This window comes from Aptenodytes forsteri, unplaced genomic scaffold (assembly GCF_000699145.1).
Source record: "Aptenodytes forsteri isolate BGI_AS27 unplaced genomic scaffold, ASM69914v1 Scaffold120, whole genome shotgun sequence".
In the NCBI taxonomy this organism is placed as follows: Eukaryota; Metazoa; Chordata; class Aves; order Sphenisciformes; family Spheniscidae; genus Aptenodytes; species Aptenodytes forsteri.
The window spans coordinates 823793-844177 of NW_008795938.1; the positions used below are offsets into that span (position 1 = coordinate 823793).

Below are 20385 nucleotides of genomic sequence, written 5' to 3' on the forward strand. Positions count from 1 at the left end.
GGACCTTGCACTTGGCCTTGTTAAACCTCATGAGGTTCACACGGGCCCACTTCTCCAGCTTGTCCAGGTCCCTCTGGATGGCATCCCGTCCCTCTGGCCTGTCGACCACACCCTTCAGCTTGGTGTCATCTGCAAACTTGCTGAGGGTGCACTCAATCCTACTGTCTACGTCATTGATGAAGATATTAAACAGTACTGGTCCCAATATGGATCCCTGCGGGACGCCACTCGTCACCGATCTCCATCTGGACATTGAGCCGTTGACCACTACCCTCTGGATGTGACCACCTAACCAATTCCTCACCCACCGGACAGTCCACCCATCAAATCCATACCTCTCCAGTTTAGAGAGAAGGATGTCATGGGGGACTGTGTCAAAGGCCTTACAGAGGTCCAGAGAGACGACATCTGTAGCCCTTCCCATGTCCACTGCTGTAGTCACTCCATCACAGAAGGCCACTAGGTTAGTCAGGCAGGACTTGCCCTTGGTGAAGCCTCCCTTCTCCCTTCATTGTTTTTTCTGAATGAATGTCTGGTTCATTTCCCTAGAAAAATCTTTCTTTACTTGCAGTTCCCAGGTCCTTGTTCCCATGTCTGCACCATTCCTCCAGCCCTCAAAGAACACTGTAACTCAGTCTTTGCATCCTCCCAATCATCTGGATTTCCCACTGCCTACACTGGATGAAATGGCAGACTGGCAGGTAGGATGAGAGTTGTTTGAGAAGCCACCTTCTTAAAGTTTGCTTAGTGTGCTTCTACTTTTATGCATGCAACAGGCCTCTGCTTTAGCTACACAGCAGAAGAGTAGCAACAAATAGCAAACAGAGGTAAGAAGCAAAGAACATCCTTCAAGCTTCCCTTCTCAATAGGCTGGACATACTTGCTTCCTTTGTTCTGATGGTTCGGGCTTCGCTCCATTCACTCCACCTCCAGAAATGCTTAGCTGCCCCACAGCGTACTCTAGCTGTGTATTCAGTGTATGGCTGCAGTCCATCCAGGGTGATGCTGGCATAATGGAGATGCATGTCTGAACTATTATGCTGCAAGACAGAAAAACAGAACAGTCAGAGCTGAGTTCAGTTTCATTAGCAAGAGGTTTTTGTCTGAAAAAATAGTTCTTCCTCTAGATCCTACGATAGCCAGTTAAGCTTGACTTGGAAAAGATAATCATGGAACAATAGTCAAAAAAAAAAAAAATATATATGCACAAGAGCAAAAGACTGGGAGATCCAAAAAGAGGTCTGCAAGCTGCCTCTGTGCAACTGTTTGAGTAGGAGTCACTCACAACCTCACAAATGGCTACTCTTTACATCACGGAGGGAATTTACTGCGATCTTATCCTCACAGAGTTTGGGTCTCTTACTCAGTTCACGTAAGTAGGCTGCTGTTCCAGATCTATGCACAGCATCTACAGCTACCTTTTCTCCCAATTTTTTCCCCAAACCCCTCCTAAGAGACAGGGTGAGTTCTGGTAAGAGTCAAAAAGTGAGCATGCTTTTAAGCCTCTCCTCTAAACTGTCTCCTGCAATGGTCAACTGCAGCACCCACTTGATCTTACAGCTCTTGAGCAATACTTAAGACAGAACGCAGCTTGATCCTGATCTTCATAATGCATTTTTAATATGCTAGAGGCAAGCTGCCTTCGCAAGAAAAGGGCTACAGAGAAACCACAGTATGCATGCAGAGTCAGTCAGCCTCACCGTTTGGGAAAGAGGTGGAACAAGGCAAGGTGTCTAACTCAAATAATCTTCAAGGAGATGGAAGAGGATGGGAAGAAAAGCTGTTCTGGGGTTCCCTCACTAGAAACCAGACACACTACCATCAAATATATTCAGTAGTACACAGAAAGCTCCTGGACTACTATAAAAAAAGCCTTCAACACACCTCCCCACCATTTGTGTGTAAGATGATATGAGTAATAAAAACGTGACAAATTAAGATTAGCAATAGCTAACAGCAATTATAAGGCCCATAAGTATTTCAATTTACTTTAACAAATCTCAGAACCCATCCAGCAGAGGACAGAGCCACATATGCAGAACAGTCACCCCGTACACTCAGACCAGCAGGATAGGAAGTGTTGGGAGTATGAATTAGTGCCAGCAATGGCTGCTCACATGGACCACATCATCAGTGTAGACCTTGGGAGCAAACAAATCCAGAAAACAGACACATCAACATGCTCACAAGATTTATAGTGTATTCGTATTGCTGGGGAATTATTTTTTAATCTCACATCAAAAAGATACTTGCTATGTTTTTGTGTATGAAATTCAGGTTTCATACCAGTTCTACTTTCCCATCGGGTTGGAGCACTTCAGTCTGACAAAAGAGTTCAATTCCTTTGTTTCGATGTTTCCAATATAATGTGATTTCTGTATCTGTGCATTCTTCCCACAGCTGGAAAGATGCAGTGGGATAAACTGCCAGTGGAAAATCTGAGTTAGTTCTTGTAAAACATAAAATATACACAAAAGTATTTTAAGGTATTTTAGCTGAGTAGTAAAAGCAAGTAAGAAATACAGATTTTTCTGCCATTCTAGGAGAATCATAGAATCATAGAATGGTTTGGGTTGGAAGGGACCTTAAAGATCATCTAGTCCAACCCCCTGTCATGGGCAGGGACACCTTCCACTAGACCAGGTTGCTCAAAGCCCCATCCAAACTGGCCTTGAAGCAGATACAAATTAGTAAAAATTAGTTTCAGAATGTAAATGTTATACAATATTAAAAAACCCCCTTGTGCTGACTTGGAAATATTTTAGAACATCATGAACAAAAGAAAGAGTCAGAGACTTCCATTGCAAATCCAGTAAAATTCTCTAATCCAGGGCCTGGCAGAGGCTCCTGATGTAGCATGGTGAGTAACGTTGGCCACATTTCTACACCCCAGAATCTACCCTCTTCACCAGAAATTTTATTCACAACTCTTACATTGACTCCTGCCAGTAGTCACCCTCTGGTAAACAGTGCCAATGCTACCTCTTCCAAAACATTTCTGAGATCATTTACTGCTGTCTAAGCACTATTCAGCAAGAGCAGCAGATCTCAAACTCTCCCATATTATCAGTCCAATTGTAAGGAATAAGACACGGCAATGTGAGTGAGTGGTATGTTTACAGCTTTGGCCATTATCCTAGAACTTTATGGACCATGAATTACAATTTGAGGACTTCCAGACTCAAAGGAGCTTGTGTTTGATACAGAAGGTCCCAGCTACCACATGCAGAATTGGAAGCAATGGACTTCAGTTCTCCTTTACTTGCTGACATCCTTTAAGTAAGGAAAATTCTACTGTAAATATGTCCAGGATCAGAGAAAACATAAAGGACTTTACAGCAATCATTATTTAAAAGCTTAACGCATCATAAATATTATATCTCATTTCTTTAACTTGTAACAATCACTAGAACTGGAAAAAGAAAATTGTAGTAAAACTTCAATGTACTTAGCACATTGAATGTAACCTATTTTAGCCCGATTTCCCATGAAAACTTAGTTTATAATATTGTGTTGTCTCACTACAACCTGTCAATTTACTCCTCCACTTTCTTCCTGCTCTATTTCTTCCACCCCCAAACAATCAAATAATCAACTTTTAGAACTCTCATGCCTCTCTGAGACAAATTTAACAGAGACAGGCATTTAACATATGTTCCTACAAGTCACATGAAAACACGTGTCTAGCAAAACTGTAATCAGTGCCTCTGAGGAAGGAAGCGCTGCCAGAATGCAGCGGTTACACCAGCAGCCTACCCATCCATCAGCCTGTCAGCTTCAGAACTAGACAAAGCACATGTTGCCTCCTGCTTCTTCAAACAGGTAAGGCGGCCACAGGACCTTGGGAACACTGAGGTGGATGTGGTGGGGCTAGAGGACACAAGGAGAACTGGAAATACTGCTGGAGACACAGGAAATACCCAGGTGTTTTGAGGCAGCAGTAGGTAGGAACTTATGGGACTCAGGGCACACTGTGATAAACGACACAACTAATAGGGAAGAAGGAACCACAGCCACCAGTTACTGCTCACAGAATAACCTGTTTTATTTCACTGATGATGAACTACTCTTCCTCCCTTACAGTAGCACAGCGGATGTTACTGTCCCTTATTAGCACCAAGACAGGTTAGCACTATCACCTGTTTCCTGGCAATAGCTGCTTACACCTGTATCACATCTCATTTGGAGAGGTGTTAGTAATTTTATTTACCCATTTTTCAAAATGTGCATCTCCATTTTATTTTGGAAAGACAGTAACATCAGCAGTAACAATTTTGAGAAAGGACTGAATGCCCAAGTAACCTACACAGATATTTTTCTTGAACTCCCCATTTTATATCCTTGTATCATGTCGCTTCCTGTACTATGAACCAGCTTCAGGAAAGCAGCAGATTTTGAAGGATTAAGGGGTCATTTCAATAACCAAATCTGACCTTTGGAGTGAAGCTGTTTTCTACCATTAACACAACTTTGCAAAGCTGAAACTGAAGAGAGCAGATAACTATAGCACAGGGACAGATAACTAATAAAAACTGTGAAGATAAAAATCAAGAACTTCCATACTTTAAACTGGGGCACTCGAGTATTAAGATCAGAAGGAGGACAAGGCCTGCAACAAAAAACCCTCAACAAAGACATAGAAAAGACCTTACTTCTGTGAGTTACATCAAAAACATCCGTGACAGTTTTCTTTCCCAGTGGGTTCTCCACAGTCACTGTGATATTACAGATCCTCTGCTGGCCTATATCCCAAGAACACGAGCACTGTTCAGAACAACTTACTGTGCATGGAACCGTTTTTTGGGAAAACCTGTCAAAGAAGGAGGGGGGGAAGGGGGAGAAAAGAGAGAAAGACATTTTTCCATAATGTACAATCAACATAGGTGTTGAAATTTTTGATGCCCAACTAGAATACAGCATCATAAAAAATAAGGCTGAGGGGGACTATAAGAAGCCACCCAGTTCTTTCCCCTAGCCTGAAGTAGGATGAATACAGGTATTCTTACAATTAGAAGAAAGTTTTCTTCAAAGTCTGTTTACTTTATCCTTTTAAGATACAGCTAAATTGCTATCCTTTTGAGATACAGCTAAGTTTACTTTATCCTTTTAAGATACAGCTAAATTGCTTTTAGTGACTTCCTCATAGAAATTCTAAACTAGGGACTTATTTGCCAAGAATTAAACCATTCACATCTACCGTTATGCTTTTAAATGAAGCAGTAATTTCAAGTGCATCTTCTAACCTTCCATTTTTAAATTCACCATCATAATATCTTAATGGAAGTGAATGATGCAGAGACCATGAAGGTATACACAACATGACCTGCCTTCTGCTGAGATCTTTTGATGAAAGTTTCTTGTGATGATGAGGTATCTGTCCTGTTTTATGAGCTCCCCTTTCCCTGCAGGCCCTGCTGTAAAGCCCCTCTGCTCTCCATTTAGATGCCTCTGTAGCAAGGAGCCAAGGGCCAGGTCTGATATGCCACAGCTGTGTAACCTTGACTCACACTGCTAAGAAAGAGCTGTGAGAAAGTCTGCAGAGAGATTTTACCAAAAAAAAAAAAAAAAAAAAAACCTAAAATATAAACCAGAGGAGGGATTTTTGAGATAGGATTGTGTCATGGTTTCGGCAGGGATAGAGTTAATTTCCTTCTTAGTAGCTGGTACAGTGCTGTGTTTTGGATTTAGGACAAGAACAAAGTTGATAACACACCGACGTTTTAGTTGTTGCTAAGTAGTGCTTACACTAGTCAAGGACTTTTCAGCTTCCCATGCTCTACCGACTGGGAGGGCTGCAGGTGCACAAGGGGCTAGGAGGGGGGCACAGCCAGGACAGCTGACCCAAACTGGCCAAAGGGATATTCCATACCATGTGACATCGTGCTCAGCATATAAAGCTGGGGGAAGAAGAAGGAAGGGGGGGGATGTTCGGAGTGATGGCGTTTGTCTTCCCAAGTAACCATTACGTGTGATGGAGCCCTGCTTTCCTGGAGATGGCTGAACACCTGCCTGCCCATGGGAAGGAGTGAATGAATTCCTGGTTTTGCTTTGGTCGCGTGCGTGGCTTTTGCTTTACCTATTAAACTGTCTTTATCTCAACCCACAAGTTTTCTCACTTTTACCCTTCCGATTCTCTCCCCCATCCCACTGGGGGGAGTGAGCGAGCAGCTGTGTGGTGCTTAGTTGCCAGCTGAGGTTAAACCACAACAGATTGTCAGTAGCTCAAGGACTCAAGAAGGAAAACATCAGCATGTAAACTTATAAAATCCTAAAGAAAGAGAACTAGGGAGGCTCATCAGGCTAACTGAGGGTTAGCTAGGAATCATCAGTTTGAGTCAGCATTAGTGTCAATGAATGTGAACACACTAATACTCAGCATACGAGCTGATTAAATCCTAGTTATCTGTTGTGTGTGTTACCCAATAATTACTTTATACTTTTAAGTTATCTATAGCCTAATTGCAGGGTGTCTTCACACCTACTGAAAGATATCCAAACAAATTAACCCAAAAGAATGGTTAGAACAAGCTTTGTCAAGCAGAACCTGGTCTGATGGACCCACAACTTTGTTATAGGTAGTCTAATTCAGAGCAGTTCTGCACTGCTCAACCTTTGTTAAATAAGCTGATCAGTGAGCTGGAAAGAGGCAGGCAGCTAATTGCAACAAGGATAAAAAACTTTTCCACAGATTTTAAAGGAAAGAATGTGACTGTTCTGTACAGCACAGACCAGAGTTAATATAACGAGGAGACTTACTCTTCAGACAAGGTGTATTTTGGTGAATGACGTCCATAAAGATAGGTGTCTCCTCCTTGGCTCCAAGTACATGTTACTATTCTCAGGTCTTGAGTTTGGCAGGAAAAATCATTAGGTGTATCAGGTGGTTCTTGTCAGAGGGAATAACCAAAAAAACACCAACAGCATGGCAGTCAAGGCAAAAGTCATCAACCTTTTTACTATATTAACAAACTAGAAATAACGGATATGTACAAAGTCTGGTTTACTACAGATGTTATTATTTCAATTATACTTCTTCAGTGACCACTCTGCAGAGAAAATCAGGGTAACACCATAAATTAATTGCAATCCAAACACTTCTGTATGTCATTATTTCTTGTTATATTCATACATTCATTAATTTAATCTGTATTGTTTTCGATCTGCAAAAATTGCTACTAGCCTTCAAAATGGGGACTGTGCTCAGTTTTTACCACATGCACACAGACAATGAAGCTGAACTCCTAAATGGGTAGGTATATTTAAAAATCTGTCACCTGTCCTAGGATCAATTAATGAGATTAGTCTGAACACATTTAATGCTATTCTTTAATGCTTTCTATATGCAAGTGTACAGATCTGAAGTCAGACATTAAACAGCGTTCAGCTGGACATGACAGGACAATGACAACTTACAGCAAGCTTTTTTTTTTCCTCCCCCCATTCCCCACAGCCATTCTTGACTTAATAACAACAGGAAAATAGAACTGTAATAAAGCATTCACTTACTACCCACAAACAACACTGCTTGATCATAGCATTGCTTTTCATTGCAAGACTCTTGACAGTAGACAGTGATGTGAGGCACTTTTTGATATGCCACATTTTTCACAGTGAGAAGTCCGACTTGACTTTTTGTGTGATTGAAAACATGAACAGCTGGGACTAGAAAGAATTCCTTAATGATTTGGCCTTTCCTTCCAATGCAACAAAGAGTGATGTCTGAGCCTTCCTCTACAATTTTTTCACTTGGGAAGATTTGTGGTCCACTACTATTTGAAGTGTCCAGGCCTGCAAATTAATACATAATAAACCATTTCAAAATCTGCTCATGGAAGCAATCTTCAACCAGAACACATAACTGAGCATTTACACAAGAACCTGCTAATGTTATATTATACATTCATGGACTTTTATTTAGTATTCTTCCCCATACAGAGATCAACTTCACATGTAATCATACCTATATTTCTCTTAAACCCATAAACATATAATGTAGTCCAACAAACTACCTAAGAGACTAAATCCATCTCACTGCCTTTCACTTAGGGGAAACAAAAAGTGTGCATTAAAGAACTGCCTTTACAGATGAACACTACCACCTGCACCTATGAACAGGTTGATGCTTACAGCCAAAATGCCTGCTCTTGAAGATTATGAGCAGGGGGCTAGAAAAACGTCATGTTCTGAAGCTCATGCAGAGCTCAGCTAAGAGGAGTCAACATTGAATGAATCAGATCAGTAAGGGGATACTTAACTTGGAATGAGACTCCTGTGGCTTTCAATGCTGGACTCCTTGCTGGATGCAAAAATTAGTGGGATTTAAGTGACTCACAAGCTTTTGCACAGGTTGGAGATAAAATCTACTCTCAAGAATCTGATCCAAAAATCTGATGAAGTCTAGAGTCACTATCTTTCAGGTCTGTAATGCAGAATCAGTTTGTGACAAAGAAATAGTATTTTTGATCCCTATACAATTCCAATTGAAAAAATAAAATCTCGAAGATTTGAGGTTAGTGAGAAAGAAAGGGAGTCTTGCATCCTATTTCCCATTATATAAGGTGAAGGAGATGGGCAATTTATGTGCCACAATCCAAGTATACAGACCTGTGATGCTTCTACTACCCATGATGTCTCCCATAACTAAAAGCCCTTGCTGCTCCATACAAGAATAGTGTTTCTTTACAAAATCACTGTAGTCATTTTTTTCTAAAGCTGTTACATATTTTGTTTAAACCAAATTCTCTGGAAACCAAACTGTTCTAGTAAGACATTGTAATCTGAAAAAAAAAAGGGTTTTGTGATATCATTAATTACATTATTGGTTCACTCCCTATTTACTCTCATATCATTCATGGAAGTTCATTCCAAGTGACATAAGGAGCTGACTTGCTCCTCTCTCTCTGCCTCCTTAATACTAATCAAAGCTATGAACCCAAGACAAAAGCAACACATGCATCAGATGATGTAGCCATAGCTATGCACTCCCTCTTCTCTCCCCCAGCCTGGGCCAGGGCTGCATCTGACCTGGTGATAGGCTATGCTAGAACCTATCCAAGATCCCATGCCACTCTATGTACTTCATTGTTTTAATGTGTGAGCAAGAAAAGCTCTAAAACTTTTGGCCTATTAGCTTAGGAAGATAGTCTGCAAATTAAAACAACGGCTGAAGCATTGCTATTATTGCCAGCAAAAAAAAAAGTTGCTTAGTGCTTAGAGATGAAAGAGTTCAAAATGGATTCTTGATTTGATGCCATCTCTCCTGAATCTGACTTCACTGTTACAGTCACCGGTGAATTCCAATCTAGCTTTGTACTGGAAAAAATAAAACCAATATTGCAAAGTCATGCTTTGCTTACCCAGGACGGTCTCCCACAGACTCCATTGACTCCAGATTTCTGATCCTTCTGCTTTGCTCCTGATTCTCACCGAGTGTGACATACACTCCAAAGGTAAGTCTGAATCCCATATCCAATGAAGTGGCTTTCCCGATTTATCGAGTGTGATGTTATGAACCTCCTACAAACAAAGGCCAGAAAGACAAAGTATTGAAAACACAGCGATGTGTAGACACTTTGGAAGTATAATCAAAAGCAGTGACAGAGAGAGAAAGCTCAAAGGAGGAAAATGCTTTTGAAAAATGAATCTCTGAAATCCCACTTGCTACACTAAGCAACTAGTAAGCTAAGTACTGCTTACAAATCTGTACTAGCAGCGGTGGAGTGACTGATGTGCTGGCAAGACTACTTGATTCTGACAGCGTAGCTGTGAGTCAGGCCCTGCTTCTCATGAAATGGATTCACTCTTGGAGACTTTCAGTGGGCTATTTGTGCCTGCTATTACACGAGTAATAGCATGCACAGATGCTGCTGTCTGCAAGTGCACCTTGTCTAATGCTCTGAGTTACATATCCCTGGCTCTGAATTACAGCAGGAATCTGCATTGGCCAGTAAGGATTTATGTAGATGATATCTTACTGTAGTTCTGAGGCACACCATCTGAGGACAGTACTACCATCAGTGACAGGCAGAGTAGGAAAATATCTGCTGATTTCCCTAAAATGTTTGACTGCTGTAATATGCACATGCAACAACATGAAAAAATACATCCAAAACTGTTAGAGCTCCATGAAGGTAACGGAAGAAGGACAGCCTAAAATATAAATGGAGTTCAAAAATCATGAGAGCTAAATGCTCTGTAATTTGGCAAACATTTTTATATTGAATTATATAAATGCAGACAAACAGAAAAAAAAAAAAAAGTTCTGCTGCTCTCTAAGAGAAGATATCCTACAAATTTCTCTCAGCATGTACCTACTAAGGCCTACCTGGGCACTAAATGAGCTGCACCAATACACGGCACAGCAACTCAAATTAACCAGGGCACCATGTAGTCACACAGACACACAGAGGAAAATGTACCCCAAGTGTGAATCTCCGCTGGCATGAGAGCCCATAAGAAGCAGGAAAAAGTGGCTCAAAAAATTCTATTAATCACCAGTAATTATGAATACATTTTAGAACAGAACATGTATTTCAGTACTTCTTAAAGCAGCCATACCAGATTCTCAGCACATAGATCCATGCTGCTCATATGAGCTGTACCAGAGCCCTGGCTCACGCTGACAACTAGAGAACTGCTTTCCATTACTGCTTTCCATCAGCAACACCTGCACTTTCATAATACCACCACTCTGAGAAAAACTATGCAATAGGCTTACAATTAAATGTCAGTTATAACACTGAGGAATGTAGTCACTGCTTTGGAAGTTATATAGAGTCTCTGTGGTTTGGTATAAGCAGACTCACAAAGTTTCTTTATTGGTACATATTCTTCAGAAAAACACAGAAGCAAATACATTTCTGTGTGGTAGTGACATCCAAAATAACCCTGTTTATTTTCCATGTCATGTTTATTATAAGTAACAGAACAGACTACGTCTTTGGATTCGAAAAACTCTTTCTTCCAGCAAGTTAATAAGAGTTTGTTGGAAGGATACTCCAAAAAACCACTTAATTGTTTGTAGCTATATGACCCCAGTTTCTGACTTCAGGGTTAGATCTACTCATGGTGTGTTAAAAATCCTATCCTGTGTATCAAAGTGGTCAAAATCTTCTGAACTGCATAAAGCTCATCTGCAGTGAAGATGTGGTTCTTCAAACTCAGAGACAAAATACTACCAACTTGGCTGATCAGAGTAAGTTGTGATTCTTAACAGTGCCCATCTTGGTTTATGGACTTCTGGTTTCAGAAAAATAAGCCTGTCTCTGCTTTATGTGCTTTCTCACAAATAGCAGCTTTAAATGAGCTAGAGCAGTTTTCCAGTTTTACTAAGTTTTAACACGTGCATTTCATATTCTTCCATAGTTCAATCAGCAGATGACTCATAATAGGTTATAAGATCCCTAAAACATGCATTTAGTTCCCAAAAGATTTTGTCAGATCCAAAGGAAATTTTCTTTGGAGACAAAGTTCTCACACTGAGGTCACAAACTGGGGAAAACATTGGGAGCAGGCTTAAACCTATGATTTGGGTGATCTCCACCTCTTCAGAAAATTTGGCTGGTTTAGGTGTTAAGAAGAACTAGCAGGATAGGGACTTTGCAAAAGAGACATCACTACTTCTTCCTTAACTGGAAGAGGTGGGTATAAGGTAACTGCTAACAGAGCCAAGCACAGGGCTTAAAAAGCTTCGCTCACAGTAAGACTATCGTTTGGTTCATAAGGTAAGAGGAGTTGCAGGAACATGACTCATGCTCAGTTACTCCCCAGTGAAGGGTAGTAATCATGTTACAAAACAGACTGCCTTTAGGAGCAATGGAAGACACGTTTCTGGAAGGCCACTTAGGGGACCTGCACCTTGAAAGGGAAACAGAGGCCTTCAAAATCAGATCTAAGTCTGCCCACCACAGTCCCTCAATAAGGGTATGCAAGGCGTATCTACATTCTGCACAGGTGGAAATGACTTCTTCATCTGAGCCAGTTTTTTTTTTGCACAAAAACTGGGCATAGCATTAGACCAAGTCTGGCACCTAGTGAAATACAGAGGTATTTCTAGTACAGTTTTGTAAATACTATGTTGTAAATTGTAAACCTATACAGCAAAGGTATCTGCATATGCATCTGAACATTTGATTTGCCTTTAGCTTCCTTTATATTGTAAATAACTACTATACATTTTTTTAAAATACACTTACTGTCCACACAGTAATAGTTTTATCTGTTCGACGGACTTGTATTTCAAAAGACATTGCCAGCTCAGCATCATGCGCTGACTTGCCAACATCCCATTCCACCAGCAGCCGCTGAAGAGCCAAATCCTTGGAAATGTTAAGGTATGTTACTGGAAACAGCTTCCTTTATTGTAAATAACTACTATACATTTTTTTAAAATACACTTACTGTCCACACAGTAATAGTTTTATCTGTTCGACGGACTTGTATTTCAAAAGACATTGCCAGCTCAGCATCATGCGCTGACTTGCCAACATCCCATTCCACCAGCAGCCGCTGAAGAGCCAAATCCTTGGAAATGTTAAGGTATGTTACTGGAAACACAGTGGATTCTAGGAGCACAAAAAGGACACAAAAATATTAATGTTTTGCTAAGTAGTAATAGTTTTATCTGTTCGACGGACTTGTATTTCAAAAGACATTGCCAGCTCAGCATCATGCGCTGACTTGCCAACATCCCATTCCACCAGCAGCCGCTGAAGAGCCAAATCCTTGGAAATGTTAAGGTATGTTACTGGAAACACAGTGGATTCTAGGAGCACAAAAAGGACACAAAAATATTAATGTTTTGCTAAGTTACAAAGCCGATCTGAAACAACAGCGGTTAGAAGTAAGATAGGTTCCACACCAGACAGTTCTGATGGGGGGGGGGGGAAGTGATCAAGACTCATGCTGTTGATCTCAAAAGCAAAGATAATCTTTCATCTTAAGGCATCAGCAGGCTAGAATGAGATTCCTGAATCTACCCAGTAGCCCCCCACCATGACATTGGGTATGCTAGTTAATTTCTTTATGCCCTCAATTTACTAGCTACTTTATGGGAATACTGATCCATCCCTTTATAGTCTTTTGAAGAGGAACAACATAATGTATTAACAGGGAATGAATCCCAAGAAATCCCAACCCCCAGCAAGCCTTCTCATCATTAGAGCAGAAAATCTAGGCTCACTTTTGCTCTCTGACCTATTTAAGATTAAATTACTTAATGCAAATCAAGTATTTGAATAGGATAGGTTAAGAGTTTCCTTCCATTAGCTAGCTCAGATGATAGTCTAGTATTAGGTACATTCCTGGTTGCTCTACATAGAGCTTAGGTACTTTAGTCAGGGCCGTGGATTCTTCTGCTGGAATTAGACACCTAGTTATAACAGTGCCTCTGTCCTTTTGTGGGTCTGGAGTTAATTCCCAGAATAAAATAAAGTTTAAAAGTCAGACTGAAGTCCCTTTTGGTGTCAGGAAAGGTAAGCCCCCTTAAGAAGACTAGCCTGCTGAAAAGTACAGGTCACCTTATGAGTGGTCCCTCTTTTCAGATGTTTGCTCTGTCACCCCTCCCAAGAAAACCTAGCCCCTGGAAGAGATGAAATACGGTGCTCACTGATCTGTATCTTCCCTCCTTCCTGAAAAATAAACAACCAACCAACAAAAAAAAAACCCTAAAATTGAGCTGGTTGTTAATGAAGCCAGGCAACTGAAATGACTAAGTAACTATGCTTTTTCTTTTGTCACAGTTGCCTTCCAAGATGCTTCTGCTTGTTACAGGGTCAGAATGCTTATACTGACCAGGACATAGAAAAGAAATCACAGAAATAACTGTATGCTTTAATAAGACAGAACTCATTCTGGGCATTCCTGCCCCACTACAGCCACAGTCCTCAGGGACATGCTGGATTGAGAGACCTCAGCAGCTCCTGCTCACAAAACTGCGATCTCCAGCCATTTCTCCCAGATGTGCTTCACCCACTGACCCAATGATTATCTGAGACATTTACAGAATATGACGGGCAGAAACATAAGCATTCAGGAAATTTAGTTTGAGAATCTATGTTTTGACAGATGCTTCTGGCAGCAACCAGATATCCAAACCATTTTGCAATTTATCCTGTGGTGTCTGCTCTGCACTAACTTCTGTGCAGCAGTTTCCCTATGTATGGATCTTTACATTAACTGTAGGAAATTAAAGGCTCAAGAGAAGCAGCAGTTATAACAATCCCAGATCAATCAAAGGAAGCAAATAATACTTTACATTATAGGAAATCAAAGGCTCAAGAGAAGCAGCAGTTATAACAATCCCAGATCAATCAAAGGAAGCAAATAATACTTTATAAGCATAGTTATTAATTATGAGAATACAGACACCGACACAGCTCAGTTGTTTGTACAAGTTCAGCCTATAATGGAGGAAAGTATATATTGTACCATTAGTAACAACTTATAAAAAAACACTGAAAGAAAGGATTGTTTCTCTTTTAGCAAATCATCTACAAACTCTGTTGATATATTTTTAATCAATTCCATTTTGAAAGGTACTGGAAGTCAAAGCAAAATGAAAACCATATGCTTTTGATCTAGAGGAAACTACTGGAATAGGCTTCTTCAGATATGCTTGGAAGGAGAAATCAAGGTTTCATTGTTCAAACACTTGGTCTCAGAAACAGGATTGTGGTATCCTAAAAAAGTTTCTGAGGAAGAAGGATACACACACATATACACACACGTACCTTCTATCAATTCTCACTGCAGCCTTAATATATAATTACTGGAAAAAGATGAACATGTTTAAATTACGTGAAAGCAGAATTTGACAGTATTAGTGTCTCTGTAAGGTAAATGCAAAAATGTTTCAAGTGCAGAAGTAAAATTTCCTTTTTGGCTATGGTTATGACATGGTCCTTAAAAAAACCATACCTGCAGCTTGACAGTTGCTTTTGAAAGATAATGGCTATCGGTTTTATACTACCATAAGAAAACCCAGCACCTATGACAACTAGTAGATGTCTGGAACTGAATAAACAAAGTGAAAGGTCTGGGGATAAATTTCACTTGCCTAAATGATGAGGGAGCAGCAATTTTAGGTTTTACTGGAAAACAGAAATATTGTTAGCTTCACTGCCAAGGACTGACCAGGCAAGAAGCCAGAAAAACCAAAGCAACAAAGTGAGCCATAAAATTAACTGTGGAAGCAGAGTATCTTACGTCATTTTGGGAAGGTAAGACAAGACACACTTCATCTCCCCACATTCTACAGACTTTCACCATCAAAACAAGATAAAGCCTGTTAAAATCCCAGTTATGCTAAGGAATTGACTGTAATCGTTGTTCCTCTCAGTATGTAATCTTAGCTGCTCATTTTCTGGTCAACCTTACCTGTTTGTTCACCATCCTTCTACCTGAAGCACCATGTACCAAGCCTCTGAGGGGATCTCATTTCACATATGCAAATAGGTGGCTGATCTAAAGCTCTGGCCCTTGCCATTCTTGTGTTTTCCTTCTGCAGTGCTGAAGCAAGGTGGGGGAAACAGATGGGCCCAGCACAAATAAACAAACCTAAAGGAAGGGACCCAGCTAGTCTCTCAATGAAACTGACCGGCACAAAGTAAGACTCCAAGGGAAAGGAAATAAATGCGCCTGAAAGAAAAGCCAGCCGGTTGGCAGAAACCCCTTCCTGAAAAAGGAAGGGGTTTCTGCCAACCATTATGGTGCACCATTAAAAGAAACCCCTGCGTATCTTCTGCATTACCCTATCCTCTTTTCTGCTCCTTCTCTAGCCAATTCTGACTGCAGGTGTCACTACTATCCCTATTGCATTGATGATGAGCTTGCCTCTCTTCTCTACATCTGTATCTTTTTGTCCAAGCTAAAATCTCATCCCTTTTCTCACCATAGAGAATATTTTCACCTGCCACATTTAATTAACTTGACAAAAAACCAAAGGTCTCATTAGTTTCTGTCTTTTCTCCATCTGTACGAGTGTACTATCTCCTTTCATTTAGATGACATATCACTTCAGACCTCACACAATTTTGTTTTCCTCAGAGCCTGGCGTAAGACAGTCTAGATCACCAGTCAGGGCTTATACATAGTACCAACAAACAGAAGAAACAATATAGTTAAGGATATATCCAAGATCTTGAAGACCACTGAGTTACAATGTGGGACTTCAAGACTTTTGTAGCATAATTTACACATGTAGAAATATTTGTACCATTCACAGTTACAAGCTTCCCTTCCTAGCAAAGTTAAATAATCACGGCATCTTAAGACTTGTTTTAACTTGAAAGCTAACTCAAGACTATATGAATACCTTTATGATTATCAGCAGAGACTAATTTTATTCCCGAACAACTGCATGTGAAAACAAGTGACCAAGTTATTGTAACGCAGTAACTGTTTGGACTTGCCTGCATTACAAAGTTTTGCCACTCTAGGGGCATTGGTAATACAGTCTTAAAACTGAGGAAATGGCACCTTGGGTGAATGGAGTGTGAACACATGAATTTCAACATTGGAGAGAGGCAAAAAAGTCTGAAACAGATATATTACCCCCTTCAGTGTGATAGCATTTATACAAAAAAACCACCCCTCTCCCTTCTTCACTCACTTAATTAAGGCAATACAACTTCTATAATGCAGACTATAGTCTGGTAAGTTCTGCTTTCTTAATGGTGGTCACAGAAAAGTCAATTAAAAATATTCATTCCTTTTTTTTTGTTTTAATGGAGTCATGCCCAATGCTATTGCCAGCAGCAAGTGTGCAAGCAGTACTTTTACCTTAAAATACACATCCTTCCGGAAAGTTATCCCTACATTCAACTTTGTTCCCTCCGAATTGCATATTTGCTTTTTTCTTTGTATTGGATACATATGTGAAGTGTAAGAAATAAAAATCTGGCCCTGGAATCTTGTGGCACAATCAGAAAAGAGCCAACAGAAGTGCTAAGGTTTTCATAGATGAGACAAACAAAAAAGAGAAAGTGAAGGCAAGAGGTAGGAAAGCATAAAAGTTGTCAAAGAGGAAATAAATTATTTGAAGAGGATAGAGTACAGATCAAAAACATATGAGACAGAGGGGGGGGCAGATAAATAAATACACTCTGGCTTCACATCATTGCAAGTTATTGATTAAAAAGGCAATTTTGCATGATAGAGTTACAAAAGGTAGTTATACAAGTTGCTTAATCACCTTACCAAAGAGAATCATTTGCTTAAGCATGTAACATGTTGCTTGATCACCAGAGACTTACAAATGAGCAAGTCCAAAGCTTCAGTTGTTATAGATTGCTTCCAAATAAAAAAGCAAATGTTCAGACATTTACCTTGCTGTGAGTATGTAGCGTAGCAAGTCCTCAGGGGGAGCAGTACTGCCAGAACCATGAAGGGATTCATCATTCATCTGCCTTTTCCTGCACAAGACTTACCAGGAAAGAAGACATTTCTATTTATTTGTTTCTTTTACGAGAAATGCATGCCAGACAATAGTCCAGATAATATTATTGTATTTAAGAATGAATAAAAGCTCAACCACACAGACTCCAGGCAGTTTAAGAGAAATTCAGGAAGAATGGACAAAGAAAGATAAGGAATGAAAAAACCCTCTTGTTTTTAGGACCTGGTTACAGCATAGGGAAAAATACACCACACTCAAAAAGTTCAATTTACTCTAAACAAATAAAACACACAATATCTTTAAAGTTTTCCCTCCACTTATTTCTAAGGAATGTTAAAACAAAAGTTTGTCCTGATATGTCTTGGCTTTCCTCCTGCACAAATACCAAGATATCCATCCTAACAAGGAAAAAAAAAAGCATCAAAGGTGCGAAAGGCCTTGTGGTTTTACTCCACCTGGAGCCTGACTAATGAATCCAGCAGACTTTGGCAAGCATAGTCTTGCCCTTTGGCAGCACCCAGGACACTATATGGAGGGCTTTAGTTAGACTGGAGTTGAAATACATGTATCAAAGTCTTAGCAAGTTCCATTCCTAGAAGGACTGTCTCCTCAAGCACCACATAGCTCTATCTGGCATTCCTTTTACAGCTTTTACACTCACGTTGTGACAGGATGAAACTCCGTTTGACTTGCACAGGCCAGTCCTGAGGGACTGATCGTTATATCAGATCTCATATGACATGAATCACCTGCAAAATCCCTCGTGTGGAAGGGAGCAGTAAACAATCAGCAGCAGTATGATAAAAGCACTCAGGCACAGAGGGTACAGGAATCCAAACAACAGGAACAGGACTATGGATACAGCTATCTTTAACTTTTAATTTCCACTTTTTACATTTCTGGAGCTGTGTAGAATACTGATGAAGAGTCTTCTACTGCTGCTTCCGTGCAGGACAGATAACTAGGATGACCTTCTGTCCCCACTAAAGCCAAGGACAGAATATTTACTGACTTCAGGAGGGTCAGGAATTCACTCCAGAATTTCTTCCTAGCAGAAAACCTTCAATTTAATACCTCAGAGCTACAGACACTTAAGTTTAATGACCCTCCCTTAGATTCACTGTTTTTGAGAAGCTCTGAATTTCTCCAAAGGATCAAAAGAAAAGATTTCAACCTTTTTTTTTTTTTTCACCTTTCTAAAGGTCACATAGAAAATGTAGAAGAGTCCTGTGTGCAGCACTGCAGCCCAGGGCTCAACGCTCACAACAAGCACCCTTGCTGCACTGTGCCCCAGCTTTTTCCTTGTGAGCACAAGTGTTTGTCGTGGTTTAACCTCAGTCGGCAACTGAGCACCACACAGCTGCTCGCTCACTCCCCCCCCGCAGTGGGATGGAGGAGAGAATTGGGAGAGTAGAAGTGAGAAAACTCGTGGGTTAAGATAAAAATAGTTTAATAATTGAAATATAATAATAATAATAATAATAATACAAAGCAAGTGATGTACAATGCAGTTGCTCACCACCCGCCAACCGATGCCCAGCCAGTCCCCGAGCAGCGGCCCCCCCGGCCAGCTTTCCCCAGTTTCTGTACTGAGCATGACGTCACATGGTATGGAATGTCCCTTTGGCCAGTTTGGCTGTGCCCCCTCCCAGCTTCTTGTGCACCTCCATTGACTAGTGTAAGCACTACTTAGCAACAACTAAAACATCGGTGTGTTATCAACATTATTCTCATACTAAATCCAAAACACAGCACTGTACCAGCTACTAGGAAGAAAATTAACTCTACCCCTGCCGAAACCAGGACAATGCTTCACATGGAGGCCCTCATATTTAAAAGGTGTTGCCTTGCCTAATGTATAGGCTTCTGCAGTCTTTCTTGCCATTTTACCAATATCCTCAAAAGTATTTGCACAACACTAAAATCAACATGAATAAAGAATCTAAATATTCTTGAGAACCTAGGCCTAATTCACATGCAACTAATAGACTGTTCCAAGAACTGACTTAGAGAAATCTGCTTCATTTTGGATTTTCTAAGTTTAGACTTTTTTTATCACCTGATCAAATTTAATATCTAAAAGGGAAAATAATTTTATATGTTTTGTTTGGAATAAACACGACAGAATAGCTCTTTGTTATAGAGCAGTGACTGGCAAGTAAGTGACACAAAAAGAAGTCTTTCCAAGGCAGATTATGTTAAAACTTCTGGTAACACTTCAATAGATTTTTATTCTTTTGAATTATATGAAATGAATATTGAGATACAGAGCCAAATCTTGCATGCCCTTTTTCAGAAAAAAGTGAAAATAAAACTGCCTTTAAAGTAAAGGGAGTTGACTCTCTACTCTAAGACTGATTTAATACAAGGGTGGTCAGTTAGGTTCAGTTGCATTAACTCCAGACTTAATTATATCAGCATGATGAAAACCTGGCCCCAGAGGACTCCTGATTTTGTAAACATCTTTAGGGTTGGACACAAAGCTATTTGCCCTATTTGTTGTGTATCACTTAAATTCAACATTAAATACAGTGGGAAAGTATTGTGGAAGTCATGACATCTTAGATTATATGTTAAAATTACTTCCTATTTGGAAAACAAATCCAAACTCTTTTCTGCTCTTAAGAGGCATTCTCAACTATTGTACTGAAATAAATGTCTAATTTAACGCTCTCTCTCCAGTTATTTACACTGTCAGTTCACTAATGACACAGCCTAGATCACTTTTATTGATGCATAGTACAAATGCCATATGCTATGTGCTGATAGGCTGCAAGAAGGTCTCCCCAAAGCCTTCTCTTCTCCAGGCTGAACAACCCCAACTCCCTCAGCCTTTCTTCGTAGGAGAGGTGTTCCATCCCCCTGATCATTTTTGTGGCCCTCTTCTGGACCCGCTCCAACAGGTCTGTGTCTTTCTTATGCTGAGGGCTTCAGAGTTGGACGCAGTACTCCACGTGGGGTCTCACCAGAGCAGAGTAGAGGGGCAGAAT

General features: G+C 40.3%; 1 protein-coding gene across 1 annotated transcript in view; it reads right to left on the minus strand.

Moving 5' to 3' along the window:
* Positions 1–20385, minus strand: part of OSMR (oncostatin M receptor) — a 37257-nt gene that overhangs the window by 10819 nt on the left and 6053 nt on the right. Inside the window, exons 2-9 of the mRNA XM_009285156.2 lie at positions 17325–17421; positions 12400–12563; positions 9357–9516; positions 7507–7788; positions 6757–6886; positions 4653–4810; positions 2287–2423; positions 881–1040 (exon numbers count right to left, since the gene is read on the minus strand). Of these exons, the coding sequence (XP_009283431.1) occupies positions 881–1040; positions 2287–2423; positions 4653–4810; positions 6757–6886; positions 7507–7788; positions 9357–9516; positions 12400–12563; positions 17325–17397 (1264 nt within the window). The 5' untranslated portion in view covers positions 17398–17421. The remainder of the gene's footprint in view (positions 1–880; positions 1041–2286; positions 2424–4652; positions 4811–6756; positions 6887–7506; positions 7789–9356; positions 9517–12399; positions 12564–17324; positions 17422–20385) is intronic.